The 17,076-nt window shown below is 44.7% G+C and overlaps 1 protein-coding gene across 1 annotated transcript in view; it reads left to right on the forward strand.

Moving 5' to 3' along the window:
• The window catches only part of LOC122396878 (glypican-4), a 104,808-nt gene extending 88,258 nt beyond the window's left edge, over window positions 1-16,550 (forward strand). Inside the window, exons 2-8 of the mRNA XM_043395609.1 lie at window positions 1,669-1,839; window positions 6,208-6,350; window positions 7,944-8,192; window positions 8,868-9,036; window positions 9,531-9,936; window positions 11,309-11,478; window positions 12,771-16,550. Of these exons, the coding sequence (XP_043251544.1) occupies window positions 1,669-1,839; window positions 6,208-6,350; window positions 7,944-8,192; window positions 8,868-9,036; window positions 9,531-9,936; window positions 11,309-11,478; window positions 12,771-13,111 (1,649 nt within the window). The 3' untranslated portion in view covers window positions 13,112-16,550. The remainder of the gene's footprint in view (window positions 1-1,668; window positions 1,840-6,207; window positions 6,351-7,943; window positions 8,193-8,867; window positions 9,037-9,530; window positions 9,937-11,308; window positions 11,479-12,770) is intronic.
• Window positions 16,551-17,076: the final 526 nt, after the last annotated feature.

Here is a 17,076-nt window from a genome sequence, read left to right on the forward strand (position 1 = left end):
TACCCTGTTCATATTGTGCTCGCGATGGAAACGCGGCTTATTGTAACGCTGAAGGGCCCCAGAATGAAGAGAAGATGTGCTCGTTAAGGTTAAATTGCAACTTCAGACGTTTCAACGGGTGTTTAATTAAAAAAATATATTCCCATTCCTGGTGAAAAAAATTGTTCCGGTCTTTCGGTGGATCGATGACACTACTATCGAGAGAAATGTTACCCTCGATCAATGTGTCAGAATTCACGGTTAGTATGACGGAAGAACGATCGTCTGAAAATCTGGCTCTCTTCCGTTCATTCGATTTGCCTAAGAAAATTGAATTTTTCCCATTTCCCCCGCGCGATTTTCCAATTCAAACCGGCCGGAAAATCGCACGGGGCAAACTTACGAGCAGACTCCCGAGTCCGTGGAAGCGAAACAACGCGACTTTCAATCCCCCTCCCGTTCGGCTTTGTGTAGTACACTGCTGTCGCTTCTCCGATTCTCCAAACTAAATTGCATTTACGGAACTCGGCGAAACTTTCGTTCGCTGTTCTCGCGACTATTTCTTCTTCAAACACACTACCGGGCCGATCGTGGCCGTCCTCCTGTTCCGCAGACGTCTTATTCGCAGTCTGTTTCCTGTTTCCGATCGATCCTCTCCATTCATTCCACGCGCGCCTCCGCCATTGCGAACGCAACGCGTCGTTTTCACGATTCTTAACAGAAATGAATTTTATTCATAGCAATTTTCCCAGAACTCCGGTTCCATAGGTTCCTCTGCAAGTAAAGTTTACCATTTTCTTTGTTCGAACACCACGATTTAAAGAAAATCACTCGATAAAAAATAGACTCGATGTTCCTTCTTAGCATTCTCGTGTTAAGGTTCAAAGTTTAAAGTTTTGAGGATGGTCTGGACGACCATAACCTTCCCTCGCGAGATGCAACGGGCGAAATTCACGCGAGAACACATCCTTTCTCCGGCACTTGTGCCCGTCGACGTTTCCGGGCGCAGAAAATTGGATTTCGTCGACGAGGGAAAAGCTTTTGTTCGGTTGGCCGCGCGGGAATCAATTTTTCGAGATCATCGCGGCCACGGGCCTCCCAGGAAACCTATTTGCTGGCTCCCAGGAAGCGTCGAAGGGTAGCGAACGAAGGGAGGAGAAACGAATTAGTCGGGCGTATCGTAAATTACAGCAGTTGCGAGCCGCTACCCGAGTTTCGCGTAATCAAAATTCGTTCGGGAACAAATATAAATAAACTCCATCGCGTATCGTCCATTTCGCGTACCAAACATCGATGAAACTCCAAACGATATCGCCAATTAACGACGAATAAACATTGCCCATACGCGAATAAAAATATCTCGTGTTATTGAACGACTTTAATTTCATTCCAAACTCTTCTCAAATTCAGATCTTCAAAACGCTTTTGTTTGATAGTCCAAACCCTGATCGAGGTCGCAAAAAATTTATTAGGGAAGTGAAAAATTGTATGCTCAAAGTATTTATTGTGAACCGATAGATAGCATTAAATTGACGATTCGAAGAAATCGCGCGACGTCTTGGGGAAATTGTCTCGAAAGGGAGCGGGGACAAAGATTGAAAGCTCGATTTTCTTTCGGGGCAGGCAGGCGAGGAACGAGGCGTTTTCGAGCTCGTTTTAATCTCGGGTTCTTTTCATTCGTTTTTCCAGCAAAGGAGCTGAAAATATGCGGCAGCGTGAGAAGCGGCGGAGAGGTCTGTTGCTCCGCGGACATGGAAGTGAGACTGCAGGCGAGGGCACGTGACAAACACGAGAAAGCCACCAAAGAAACTCTTCAGCGACTGCATCAGGTCCTGTCGACGAGAGGGGCCAGGTTTCACAGTGAGTACCTCCCTAGACTTTCACGATTTTAATCACTTCACGGCCAAGTCTGCGTGAAATTCTACCTCGGGACGTTTACACTGACAACGCGAGACGAGGGGGTGGGAGATGACGCGAATTCAACGTTTTCGCGTTATCACATTTAAACGAAGGCTTCTTCTTCATCTGGGTCCTTCCATAATTCGCGATTCAAACGTTTAACGAAGAGCAATTCGTCAAAAGGACCCATAACGAGAAAACAATTTTTATACGATAAGTCAAAACGCCTCAATAATCCCATCGACTTTTATTATCAAATGTATGCACCCGATCGATCTGATATTCCGCGACGTTTCTGGATCAACTGAACCGAATTCTAAGGGACTCATTGTCTCCGGGCAAGGTGTCAAACTCCTCTGCGTGGAGTTAACTCGATGAAGCTCGGTCGAATGCAAAACCGGAGCAACTGTTAATCAATTTCGCCGTTAAAACGAAGTTAGACACCAAGAGGAGAGCGACTAATCGGTTCACTGTTGAACAGAGCCCACCCCCATCCCAGACGACGACAGTTACGAAACAATCCCAGCTCGAAACGGGATGGAGAACGATAACCGCGAAAGAAACCGCCGCGTCGCTTCGCGCTCGAGGGAGGATCGACCATCCTCGTCAATTATGCCGCTTCCCGGTCACAAAAGGACTTTTCAGGGCGGTTTAATCGGCCGGACGTCCTCGACGACGGGAGAAACGAGATCTCTGGAGTAACCACGTGTCCGCGGAGGCTTTTCGCGTTGTTTTTCCTTCGTTAACGAAGGGGTGGCCCGCGGGGGTTGCGTCTAGTGGGTCCTCGAAGGCGTGTTGCGAAAGAAAAATCGCGCATTCCGTCTCAAACATAGCTAAACTCGAATTAGAAACAGAAAAGACCAAATTGCGCTAATCAACAAGTATGGAGTAGTTTCTAAAGACCACAAAATCCCCAATCGTCTGTAATCTTACATTCGATTTTACCTCACAAAGGTTAACGATGATATTCATTCGATTATCCGCGTCCCAATTAAGCAATCCGTAATTCGATTTCCGGTAATGGTAAATTAACGTCGTCGTCGTACTTTTATTTACTACGGGGAAGTTATTTGTCCGTGGGGCGGACGCTGAAAATATAGTAGCCCGTTTCAGGCCGGCGAAACAGTAATTTTGCTAATCCCTTAATCCCCATCCTCGGTTTTCCAACCGCGTAATCCTTGTTTGATGTCCTGCGCGCCGATCTCGTTACCTTCGGACTTTTTACTTACTCGTTCACGACGGCACAGCGTTCCCTAAAAGGATACGTCGAACTTTTATACGTAATGTCCGTTGTTTAACGATTATGACGAAGCGTGACAGCGTATGTCTCTGAGCGATCTCGAGCAAAATGCTGCAGGCTCGAATGGGAGCAAAATGCAGAATTTCCGGGCGTAGACGTAGAACAGAGGATTTGCATGACAATGGCGGTTCTAGCTTCCGAGTAGCCAGATTTGGGAAGGGGATGCATCCGACATGATACTCGAGTGCTCCATCTAGACGTTTAATAGGACTCAGACTACCGTAGACTTCAGGAAAATTACTCTGTCTCAACCTCAAAGTGTAGATCCATTAACCCCTTGTCGTACAATGACGAGTTTGACTCGTTATTATTTTTAGATTCACGAATTATCCATAAAACAAATCTATTCTTTTTCGTGGCTATTCCTTGCTCGATCAAATTTAAAGAAAATTAAATAGTACACGTTTGACAAATTGTTTGAAATTAAATCGTACGTCAAGAGGTTAAGCTTGAAAATCCAACTTGAATTGACAATGGTCCATCATGCTTGTCTATACAAATAAAATTAAAATAGGCAAAGAAACGAAGCAGGAGTGGGGATGAAAGGAGTTGCACTGCATCTGCGTTGCAAAGTCGCTGTATTAGAGACAATCGAACAGTTTTTGAAGGTTCGCGAAGCGGAAGAGACTTGGTTCGAGGAAGAAGAATCGTGGCTCGAGTGGACAGTCCTCCCCGATGGAAAGTTACGGGCTAATGAGTGAAACGGGGATGGAGTGCATTAAGGAGGCATCCCCAGTCACTTTGGCGATCGCCGCGAAAATTAGACGGCACCACGTTGGAAAACCTCAGGCTCCTAACGATTCTCATTAACAAAATTACTCGACGTAGCGCTAGTTCGCGCCACCAGACGCCCCGACGCCGTGCGTCGGTACCCTCGTTCGAGCTTCAATCTTTCCCGTGCCCTTTCCACCGACCACGGCTTCCTCTGACGGCCGCCGTGCTTCCCTTTGAGGTGCTACTGCCTAGCCGCATCCAGCTACGTACCCACTTTGCTTGCCACTCAACGCGTTAGAAGTACGGCGACAGAGAGCGAGAAAGGGTGGGGGGGTAGAAAGGGGGCGAAAAGTGGAGGACGGGGGCGGCTGATAGTGTGAAACAGGGAGCAAAAGGAAAAAGAGGACTGGGGAGCGAACGGGTAAAGTGGAAGACGGAGATGATAGAGGCAACCGAAAGAAAGTTGCGGATGCACCCGGGGGGGGAGGGATGAGAGGGGAATTATTAACTACCGACCCTTTCGAGACTTTCCAATCAACTTCGAACGATACACAAAGCAATTTCGAACTCGCGTTTCCATCCCCTCGCGACTCGACGGGGCTCCATTCTCCTCAGGATTTCAAATTTCATTCTCCGTACCTTTCACGGCGACTGGTCACGCTCGTGACTTCATCCTGTGAAATTGTTCTGTTCTTCAACGAATCGTTTCTGCTACAGGAAAGTTGATTTCCAAAAATCAACGTTAAGTAAAATAATTCGAGATCGAGGGTTAAAGTGACTCGTATCTCATTTGGTGGTTCCAACGATGTCAGAGATGGTTCCTGAAGGATTAGACGCGATGTGGTTCCGGGGTACGAAGGTACCCGCGAATTAAAAGCGCGACGCCCAGCTGTCGCGGCGCGCGAAGTGCTTCCTTCCCCTTTCGCGCGACGGCCTCGGTGCTTTTTGCCGGGCGTCGTCGACGTCGCCGACGATTCGTTACACAGAGGCCCTGGGTACCTGTTCTCCCCCGTCGTTAAAAGGAATTTTAATCACATTCTTCGCGGCTGAAGTGACGATAAGAACGGTGTTCCAGGGACGGGGGACGTCCGTGAGGTTACGCGTCGAGGGTGACGCGACCGCAATTGAGGGCTGGGGACGGGAAAAGCTGCCGCCATTGTAACCCAACCGACGCCACGGACCTTTCCTTCTTTCCTCGTTTTTCCCGCCGTCGTGGAAACTGATTGAGACACTTTGTCCCGGGAGACGCTTCCGTCTTGATTTTACTTTCCATTTGGACCACTATTGGGCGGACACAGAGATTTTAACCCCCCCAAATGCTCGACCTTTTCTGTCTTAAGGGCCCCACGATGTCTATTTACGACCAACATTCTTTTATAATAATTTTCCTCAAACCCCTTTCCCCTGTACATTTGTACAATTTTTTAAATACATGATACACCATCGTTACTTCAAATTGAAGTTCTATGTTCAAAGGGTGCTCTATCATTTGTATTTTATCGTTTTTTGTTGCCCTGAAATTCATCGTTTAACCCTTAAATGGATTGTTGGTACCACCACAGCCTTCTACAAGTTTAATTATTTGAAAATTTATGCAATCCTCCATTAGTTCATTATTTTTTAAATGCTTTAAAGGATAGTTATTTTTCATTTATCAATTTAGTAAAAATCAACATTAAGTAAAGAGATCTTCGCGATAAAACGGATTTAAATGAAGGGTTTTGAGGCGCGTGATGTCTTCCGAACCACCCCTAATCTATCTGACCATGTTACCCTCCGAAGCATATTCGAGACGAGACGAAAACTTCCCTTCCGTTTTTGCGAGCAGAGTTTCGGGATTCACGCGAACGAATTACGAAAGTTTCGTTCGCGCAGCTCCGTCGCGACGCTGTTACGCAAACTTCGGGCAACATGTTGGTACCGACGGTGGCGGGGTGTGAAAGTGGTTAATTAACGCTCGCAAATTGGATAGGAGTATCCGCGCAAAGCGTCTTACGCAAAACACCGTTAACGCGCGATCAGTCGTCCGAAAGAGGATCGAGGCTGTAATTGATTTGTAAATCTCGCGTTAATAGGGGTGTCCGCCCTAAGAGCGAATCGTACCATTTTCAGTTATCGCGAGACGGATATTCTCGCGACAATGAGACCTGCAATTAAGGGAATTACATTTTCCATCCATCGATGATGGGGATTAATTAATTTCGACGGAAATTTTAGAAAAAATCAAGAAAATAATTCTGTGGGAAAGCTGTGCTTCCCAGTCCAGTTTCTCATAGTCTCCCATTTTCAGTGACACGGTTTCTCTTCTTTCGCAGGTTTCTTTAAGGATCTCCTGGCGTCCAGCAAAAGGGTCTTTCACGACATGTTCAAAGTAACCTACGGGATTCTCTACGAGCAGAACTCGTACGTTTTCATGGATCTGTTTAAGGAATTGGAGAATTATTACGGCAAGGGGACGGTGAGTATCATTTATTCTCCCTTCGCGCGTCAATTTCAAACCGAACTCTCTTCAAAAACTGTAACCCCCTATCTGTAGTTCCTATTTACGTGGAAGGAGTCTGTCATTGGGGGAAACAAATTTGTTTAACAGCGACGAATAAAATTCCGCGATGAAATCAATAGCGACGTCCGAGGGACGCGATTTTTTAAAGTAGAATTTATCCTACGTGCCTACGTCCCCGGGCTTTCCCTTTTATCCCGCCGTTGCGGCTCGTACGACGAACTTTTGGAACGACAGACCCTCGTCCAGCCGAGTTTAACCGCGAGCAACGAGACTTCGTGATTGGGGGGTGGGTGGCAGGGGTCACGCGCGAAGGCGAGTTTAATCAATGCTTTTGACATACAACGATCGCGGCGTTTTCCGATAAAGGACTGCAAAATATCCAAGGGTCGATCCTTTGAGCCCACGAAGGTCATCCTCTGGTAAAACACTATCATTCGATCTTCGTCTAAGGATATAATTATCAGTCAGCCACTCGCGAAACGACCATTTTTCCTTTTGACACTTGAACTCTTACTTTATCGACGCAAATAATTTCCAGAGCAACGATCGATTCTATAACTTAAAACTTGTAGTACTTGCTTTCGTGATTTCACTAAAATTTACGAAACATTTTCGATTGAATGTTCGAGTAGACTATTGCGAGTAGTAGCAGGATCCCATTCAACAGAGACACGGGAATCGAACGGGCCATTACTATCCGTCATACGTGCAACGCCTACGGAATCACGAATCGCTTGGTCCACCGTGAAAACAAAAACGAGAAAAGAAGCAAAATAAAAAAAGAAGCAGCGAGAAAACGGGGGGCGGGCGGGGGGCACCGAGACGAGACATTTCGAGGGTCGATTGTCATTCAAATCGCCTCGAATTATTCACCGACGCCACTTGGACCTGTTCAGGATGGTACCCGGTGCGGGGTAGCTCGCACGAAAATGGCCCCCCGCATGAATATATTACCGTCGCGATCGCTGCTAGTCGTCGCGCGGACGGTAACGAATTTATATCGACGATATATCGTCGTCGCGCGTCATGGAATCGGACGATACGAATTTATCGAGAATTCGTTTCCTCTTCTATATTTCTCCTTTTTATATTCCCCGCCGTTTCGATAATACGCGCCCGTCGAATCGCAGGATTATTCCTTCGATCGGCGAATATTGGCCAGGAACCCGAATGGGGAAATCTCGTTTTTTGTTTTTCCTCCCCCCCCGTATCGTTTGATTAGCCCCCAGGTTTTACCGATTTGCACATCCCGGTTTCGAAGTTCCATCGATCTGTTAAGGAACTAAATTACTAGTCTGCTACCGACTCCCGAACCTACCGCTTTTAATCGAAGTTTTCGAGAGCACTGTAAAAAGTTTTCAATCTCCCTTCGAATTACAATACGACGAAGGGTGGAAACTGTTTCAGATCGTAACTCTTTTATCGACGAATAGTTTAACCCTTTGCAATAAAGAGGAGTGCAATGGTACTACGATTACAGGGCCATTATTTCTATTCACGATCGTGACGATGTCTCTGAACAATTTTTTGGACTTCCAATTGTTCTAGGTCGATCTGGACGACGTCATGGACAACTTCTTCAACATCCTCTACCAGAAGATGTTCACGGTGCTCAACAGCCAATACGACTTCGACGCCAAGTATCTGGAATGCGTCGGGGATCACATGAAAGAGATGAGACCTTTTGGCGACGTTCCCCAGAAACTTGGTGTTCAGATCAAGAGGTCCTTCGTCGCCACCAGGGCCTTCAACCAAGCACTGACCGTTGCCGCTGATATCGTGAAGAATATGCAGTCGGTGAGTCATTTAAACCAAGCAATTAACATGGGAGAACAAACGTCTATGTTGACTTAAGGGGGGAAGCCATTCTGACGGCTGAAAATAAAGGCAATTTTCAAGAATTTTTCTCCCCTAACTATGAAACTTTTTCTGATAAATGTTTAATGTGTTCGAAAGTACATATCTTGAGCTACTTCCTCTAAAAATTTCGTATAAGAATATTAATTATTATAGCCATAATAGGAACCAACGTGAGAGGCCTTCGAAAATTTGTTAGAATCGATCGAACGTGTAATTTTTCACTGCAAGAATGCAATTTTCTTAAACTATAAGACAGTAGAATATATATCCTCTTCTAGGCAAATTCTATTTTTTCAAAAACACATAGTTTGCCCATCCCGTTAAGTTTCTGACCAAGGTCTAATAACGAATCGATTCTCTGTGATCGTCGATCGGTTAGAAACAAATGTAATTTTTCACTGCAAGTTGTGAAGCAAGAACGCAATTTTCTTAAACTATAAAACAGTAGAATATATCCTCTTCTATGCGAATTCTATTTTTCAAAAACACATAATTTGCCCATCTCGTTTTCTGACCATGTCTAACGACGAATCGATTCTCAGTGACCGTTGATCGCGTCGATTTGAGGTTCGACGACGCCTGAACGTTTGTTAAATCGTTTTGTTTTCGCAGTTGAAACCGTCCGCGGAATGTGCAGCTGCTCTCACCAGGATGACAGTCTGTCCATCGTGCAGCGGGATAACCGGGACCGTGTTGGCGTGCGGCGACATGTGTGCCAACGTGATGAAGGGTTGCTTGGCCCAGCACGCGGCTCTGGACGCTGAATGGAATCACTTCGTCGGTGAGTAATTTCCCGTCCCATTGTTTCCATTGTAATTACAGGCTCGCCGGGGCACGATATGATCGCCTGGCATCGATACGCGTTGTCCGTTTTATTTATTGCCGGTCGCGTGAGAAAACCTCCGTAGCGTTCGCGGAGAGGGGCGCCGCGAAGGACTCGACGTTTCTCCAACCTTCGCTCCACGGGAATCCTTGGGACCCAGAACACGTTTTCTCGCTGTTTTCCTTTTTCTCTCGATCGACCACGGAAGGTTACAATTATTATAAATTGCGTGTGACTGCCGCACCATTAAACAAATTTAAGAAAAATAAGCTAAGGACACTTGAAAATCCACCCCTCGAAGATATCGAAAGATTTCTATATCGTTAACGTCGAAGATCATGGAATCCTCTGTCCCCCAATAAAATCATTCGGGCCAAATCTCGTGGCGTAATCTACCCTTCTGAAGGGAGGAGCTGACCGTTAATTCCCCTCGAATCTTCTTTAAATTTCAGAGGCCGTGGACAAAGTGGCGGACCGGCTGCTGGGCCCCTTCAACATCGAGATGCTGGTGCGACCCATCAACCTGAAAATCTCCGAGGCGATAATGAACTTCCAGGAGAACAGCCACGACGTTTCGCAGAGGGTGTTCACCGGTTGCGGGAAGCCTGTGCTGGGCAGACGCAGACGCAGAGACAATCGCGAGCTGGAGCTCGAGTCGCTGAATTTCGATCAGGAGACTGTCACGGAGGACCGTGCCTCCACCGCCGCTATCCTCGATAAGCTGGTGAAAGAGATACGACAGAGGGTCGGGGACTCCAGACAGTTTTGGGTGTATTTACCCTACAAGCTCTGCAACGATGGATTGGTGGTCCCACCCAGCAACACGAAGGAGTGCTGGAACGGCACCCACGTTGACAAGTGAGTCGATTTCTCTCAGCTGTTTCTACCTCAACGTGGTTTATTTTCAACTGCACAAGATTTACACCCCTTCCAATGTGATTCGTATTGTAATTTAACTTTTCTTAGCTGAATGAGTTCGATAGTATTATTCTAGCACTCATAAAAGTGTGACGAACGCTTCGTTTTTGCCGAGTTTTCCACCCATTTCATATTAGGAGCGAAAAGCGTGACACACGATGAAGGAGTGGATGTTGCATCTTGAAGCAGAATTGCAACATTACTTTTCCCTTCTACGTACAAACTCGTCCGCGCCTGCATAGACCAGTTCCTCTTTAGTAGTCACCATTAGCTTTCGTATGTTTCTCCTGTCCATCTTCTTGCTGGTATCATTAAAACAAATTGTTGGTCGATCATGGTCACAGCCACGTAGCGGCTCGATAAAACACTCAATCCTTCTTTGCTGTGTTAAGGTAAAAGACTCAATGCTTGAACCTTCCGCGGATGTAGCGCTATTAAATTTTTTTGAGTACACAAGTCAAAGAATAAAAGTACTTGGATAGGTCAAACAGTAGGAAATAGATAAAAAAAATGTTTTAAAGATTGTAGAAGTGACGACAAATATTACTATTGCTTAATGCTCTGTTCTGCTCAGCTAAGGCCACGTTTTGAATCTAGTTCTACGAGATGTAGGTCCCCGAAAGGGTACAGGGACACGTGTCTAACGATTTAATTGAATTAATGCTCTCCATTCTAGGTAATCCACCCTTTTAACCTCTTTAATCTTATACGGCGAGCATATGTTTGTAACTTGCCTGGAATTGACTGAAATTGAATAATTTAGGCCTAGGGTCGGTTAAAGATCCCACGTGCTGCTTTCCATATTCAACGCGTCCTATTCCGCCGCGGGAAAATTACGAATTACTATTTCGGGGGATAAATTAATACGCTTTTCATTGCTTATTTATGAAGCACGTAGGAATTTACATATTTCGCGAGCGCCACAGTTTCAGAATCGACGTTTAAATTTCTCGGGAAGATTATCTGTGCGCCATTAGCCCGTTTGTATGCGACCAGTCGACTCGACCTTCGATTAAAATTGCCACGACTGTAAAGAAAACTCGTACCTTCCCTGGATGAGCGCGAAATGATTCGGTATGCGAATGATTGCTCCGTAGTTTTCTCGTTTAATTACGAATCATCATCGCCTTATTGGCCGTGGCTCGAGAACTGGAGGCACCAGTTTTATAGAAAATGGTTTCGCTCGAAAGGGTGCCCTCTTTTAATTGGTCGAAGGAATCTTTATATCCACAAATTTGTACAATTTTATTATTTAAATTTGAGTCAACCTTTTTTCGAAAAGTGAAGAAAATCTCCACGTTGCTGTTTGCAGGTACATATACCCCGTGTCATCGAACGGAGAGACTCAGATACTGAATCCGGAAGTGCGGAGCACAGGACCTAGACCGACGATCGTCAGAGATCAGATCTACGCGTTGACGACCATCACGAGCAGACTCAAGTCCGCGTTCAATGGCCAGGACGTCGATTGGATAGACACAGGTACCTAATCAAGCACCCCTGAGATGGACAAAATTAATATCTAACATTTAGTTCACAGGAATTGAAAGAATATTTGACACTTATTGATTGATCATTTAAAACTAGATTTACAGTAAAGTTAACGTTATAAAAAGATAGATACAATACTGGTGAAAAGATTCTGCACGGTAATTCGTTCCATCCGGTCCAATATGGAGTCTATTTCGACCGAGGGTCGTAAAAAGTCAAGACCATACGCGAGGTTTAATTATCCAACCGGTGGAACGTTTTCATACACGCGTGTATTTCGCCGTGTATGCTCTTTCCATTAATGCAAACACGGATTCGTTGAATCTCCCATCGACGGCACACGGCGCGGTATGTATTTAGTTAAAACATATAGGCGCCATCGTGTAATCGGTAACAATGTACATTCGCCCCGTAAACGCGGATAGCTAATCGAATCCGGATAATGAGTTGATTAAATGGAAATGCCAGTTTGTACAACGAACTCAATGCATCTTTCGCGTCTGCCGTAATTGGGCGCATTTATCGTTCGGCAATTAACGATCAACCGTTTTGATTCTTCGTCGAATACCAATTTGTTTCGTTTCTCGTGCTCCCTATCTCGCCGAACGTGCAATCAGAATGTTCATTAAATATCTGACGAACATATCGAACGAAAATTAAATACAAAAGCGTAAAAGCAAACAAAATTAACATCACCTTGATTTCTTTTTTTTTTGGTGATCTTTGTATCTTCTTTAATTCTTTGCACTCCGAATTATATTTGAATTTCGTTACCAAGCAGCTTCCAACGCTTTTTAGTGTTTTATTTGAAACTTACGTTAGCTAAAAAGTAGGGGAAATTTAAACAAATTCAATTAGATATCTGTTTTATTTACGTTATTGTTGTATTTTTTAAGTTTCAAGTGTATGATATCTCCGTGGTTTGGATTTGAAAAAATATTGATAAAGAAGCTCCTGAGATAAAAATTGATATCGAGTCACACTCGACATAGGTGTGCAAAGGGTTAAGAAAGTATTAGAGATCCCAAAAATTGAATTGTTCAGGAGTAATTAATTTTGTCTCGACCTCCCATCATACTCACTATGCAACGTCTCCATCGTAAAAATCTCAGAGTTTAGGCAGACTGACTGGAATATCAGAGTTTCTTTTTGTACCATCGTCGGGTCCACTCTCCTTTCAAACCAGTTATCAACCTCGAGCGGAATTCTTTTTGCCTCCGACAAATTTAGAACTAGGTTTCTCTTCCACGGTCTTGACGGATCCTTCGTGCTCTGAATTTCAGAGGAGACGGTCTGGACTGGTTCTGGGAGCGGTTCCGGGGACGGTACGGACGAGGACAGTCCTCTGACCGACGACGAGGACGGTTTCAAGGAGGGTTCCGGGTACGAGCCGAAGTCGTCGCCGCCGGAAACGCCGAAGCAGTCCCAGCCGCCTGTGCACCCGGAAGTCGTTCCGCCGCGGGTCGACAACGTCCCGAATACCGTGAACAACAACAACAACGGCACCTCGACCGCGGACAGCGGCGCGAGCAGACAGAAGATGTCGTTGTCGCGTGCCCTTACGACGTACCTCGTACCCATCGTGGTTATGTGGTTCGGTGGCTGCCTCACCGAGTGGCTGTGATCGTGTGGTTACTCAGGACAACTTGCCGCGATGTAAATAGAATTCCTTCCGACCGTCGCGTCCTCCGCGAGGACGACGTCCTTTCCCCCGTCGACGACCCCATGGGTTCCCCGCCAAGGGCGTCGATCGGGGCACGCGTTCACCAGGATGCTTCACAGGGACGTTGCGTCCCGTGGATGTTGGCCAAGAGCCATTCGAGAAGACTGGACTCGTCGTTAGCCAATCGAGAAGGGGGGAGAGGGGGCAGGGAACTGATTTTCGAAACATTTCACGACCGACGAGCGGCATGTTCATCGTTGTTTAGGACTCGAGAGGCGTTCCCCCGCTTCCCTGCGCCCGTTGCACCTTTTTTGGGGCTTGGGAGGACCTCCTGTACCTCCCACCGGTACCCCCCCCACTCCCCCAAAAAATGTTAACTATTGTCCTGCAAAAGTAGATTGAATTCCCTGGGAAAGGTACGTTCAGTTCTTCGAGAGAGTCGTTTCAACCCTCCGTTGCATCTTATTTATACTGCAATTAAATCTTGAGCAGCTGAGCCATACACGGAGATGGTAAATAAATTCGAATCTGTGGATCCAAGAAGCTATGAATATTACTTTTACGAATGATCGACTTCCTTCTTGATCAATTTAATAATTCAATCAATTATAAAAGAAAGGAAACAGAAAATTGCAAGAACTTTTTATTTTAATTTAATTTGCAGGAATTGTTTTTACGAGGGTCGAACACCCGATGCAATAGGGGGTTAGAGGGTCCATCGGGGATGCTTGTTGCGGAATCGAGGACTCGCGATTCCAGCGTGTGCGACGTGCTGGCGAGCATCTGTTGCTCCCTTCGGTTATCGGGGAACGATTAGGGGGTGTTTACAGTGGCGTGGGCGAAGCGAAAACTGGACGACGGAGGGTCTCGAGGGCATCGAATATACGTAAAGACGGGAACCGAGTATACGAGAGGCACAAGGACTGATTATCGAGCGTCGTGTTTCCTTTCCAGCCGCCTCCGCGGAACGCGAACGTTTGAAAGATTCATGGCTCGAAGGGAGAAAGGGTTCGATCGACGAACGAGGAGAGAATTTAGTAGAACGTAGGGATCTCGATTGCACCCGGGACGACCAGTCGAAATTGCGTTTATTTTTACTGGAAGCCCCACGGGAATGATAATCCCTTATTTTTTATTCGTGTCGGTGTCGTTCACATCAACTGCCACTACGTACGAGATTTGAATTTCGACCCTTTGCGACTCTTTTGGGAAATTACATTTTCCAAATTGGAGTTCGCGTTGCCATAAATGTAACCTTGATTCGGTGCAAAGGGGGGTCGATTTGCACACGTATTTCGGGGGCCGCGTTAATCGTGTACGAGCTACGTCTCGATTTTAGGTTTTTATTTTAAAACGAAGATCTTTGGTTGTCGTTCGGGTGGAAAGTTTTTGTAACAGTTTAAGGGAGTTTTGGGAAGGATTGATCCGGGGTGAGGATGTAAATACGGGGAGTGGCGCACGATAAAAGGGCGATGCACGATGAAAATTCGATCGACGATCGCGCTACCAATTAGATCCCTCCGATTTGTCTTCACGCCGATACCGGACGGTAGGAATCGAACTCTGACGATTTATCAACGCAGACGGAACATCTATTTCGTCCATCGACCCGACGATTTTATCGTTCGCCACTCCGTTGCGTTGTTCCAGCGACGGTGTGTCGATGCGTGGCGCCGGGACGCGGTCGAAAATGGGCTCCTGTGATAAAATAAAATAAAAAAAAAATTCCAAAAAAAAGAAATAATAATAAAACCGAAACTTGGGAAAAAAAGAAGGCGCCTTCACATCCTGGCGACGTCGAGCCTAAACGCGGGCGAAAACAGAGACATTCTACAAATCTAGTGAAATATTCAAATAAATATTACGAATAATTAATTATTTGTAATTATATTATTATATATATATTATTATTATAAAGTGAAATTAATATAAAAATTGTACGTTGCGTTCGAGATAATGCTGCCGTGATACATATATGATGGACGCCATCGACGAGAGGCCAGAGACGGGCTAAATGATCACCGAAATAAACGATTCGAATAATAAATGAAAATTACACGATCTTCTCGATCCTCTCGGACCTGGACTCTAGGCTCTAGTTTTTAAATAAACTTACTAACAATATTGAAAGTAGTTTGGAACAAATTGCAAATATGTTGGAGATTATTAACAACAAAATTAGTCCTGTTTATTATTCGAATAAAATTTCGCCCTTCTCTGGGTGAAGCCGTCCTTGGAAGATCTTCGTCGGAGAGGAAAGATGGTTAACGCTGTTAGGCGTGCACGAGTCGAATAGAATACTTTGGATGGGTTGAACGTCCCGATTACGGTGATCATTATCGTTGCCATATATATGTATACAATAAATTTTGCAACGTTGAAAACACTATCACCCTCTGAACATTTTCTAAACAGTTCAGACATAGTTTATCGCGACGTTCAACCGGAAGTCTCCTCGCTTTAGCTCTTCCAAAAATAAATGGTCATTGAGAATTTTTTTCTTCAAAAAAATAGAAATTGAATCTCTCAGAAATGTAACACGCAGTTTTGTCGACTATTTGACGAGATTGCAGAATTTTCATCATTCTGGGACTTCTAAAGCGAGAAGACCTCTTGAAGAGCAAAACTTAATGGAAATGGCGATTGGGAACAGGGTTTTTTTTACTGCGGAAGCATTGAAACACGTCAGAATTGAACAACCGTGTCTTAACAGCCTCGTCGAATCAACGCAACTTATTGCTAAACTCGTGATTTTTTTTTTTTACGAATCGATCGTCCTTTGGGCCGGGACAGTCGACGAAACTTTAACCCTTTATTGTATAATTCGTTTTTTTTTATTCTGCTGGCGACGTTCAAAGCCATTCGAGTCCCACGATCGATGACAATTGATGACTGAAAGCCCAAGTGGCGCGAGTTCTCAACGACAGGAACAAAAGATCGATGCAATTGGAGGATCGTAATTAATTTCTGAATGGGAAAAAATAAAAAGAGTAGCTAGAATGTTAATCAAGTACTCTGACGAGGTGTAGTGCACTCGATGATGATGTATAAATGAAAGGACTTGTTTTCGACTCTGTGAATAATTTCAAATTATCCGTGCAATCGTAATTGTAATCGAGAAGTCGGAAATACGACATTTAGGGAAGTCGAATAGTCTCTCGAAGTCTCTGCAATTGTTGTAATTTGTAAAAATTGACCATGGACTCGCGCCACTTGAAATTTGGACTCCAAAAAGCGCAGAGCTGGGCAAATTTTATTTCCGTTTCATTTGTAATCGAATTGTAAAACTAAAATTTGTATTCGTTATTATTGACTCAAGGTTAGGTTAATGACAACATGTAGCTGTACCAATATGATCCATAAATCTCTTCGTTTCCTTTCATTGAAAATTCAAACGCAGTTCCCTCAACCATTATATTGAAAAAATAATATAGTTATTTATAAGAACCTCGTATAAAAATGATACTGGAGAAATAACGAGAAGACTTATGGATCATTCTAGTACCACGCCTTTGTACCTAATGTATACCTATGTTTATAATTTCTTCTATTCGCTTAATTCTAATTCCTTAATGTTTACAAGTTTGGTACAATAAAGACATTATTATTATTGTTGTTATCCTTATTATTATCATCATCATCATCGTTGTTGCTTGGAAATAAAATTTGTCCACGTGATATAGATTATGGTTTAGGGTTGGTCGAGCACCCTCTGTACGTAATAAATACATAAAAATGCGCCAGAGTTGCCAAAACTTACGGTGGCTGGGAGTGTGTTGTGTGTGCAATCGATAGTCGATCGGTTTTTCTTCGACTTTTTCCTTTTTTTATCGCGGTACACCGGTCCAAAATGAAAATTGTATTTGCGAACATTTCCACTTATAATTGTAGCAACAATCTATTACGTCTTTCTGAGAAAAAACTAA

The sequence above is a fragment of the Colletes gigas genome, unplaced genomic scaffold (genome assembly GCF_013123115.1).
Source record: "Colletes gigas isolate AHSC1104 unplaced genomic scaffold, ASM1312311v1 Colletes_gigas_Sc00008, whole genome shotgun sequence".
NCBI lineage: Eukaryota > Metazoa > Arthropoda > Insecta > Hymenoptera > Colletidae > Colletes > Colletes gigas.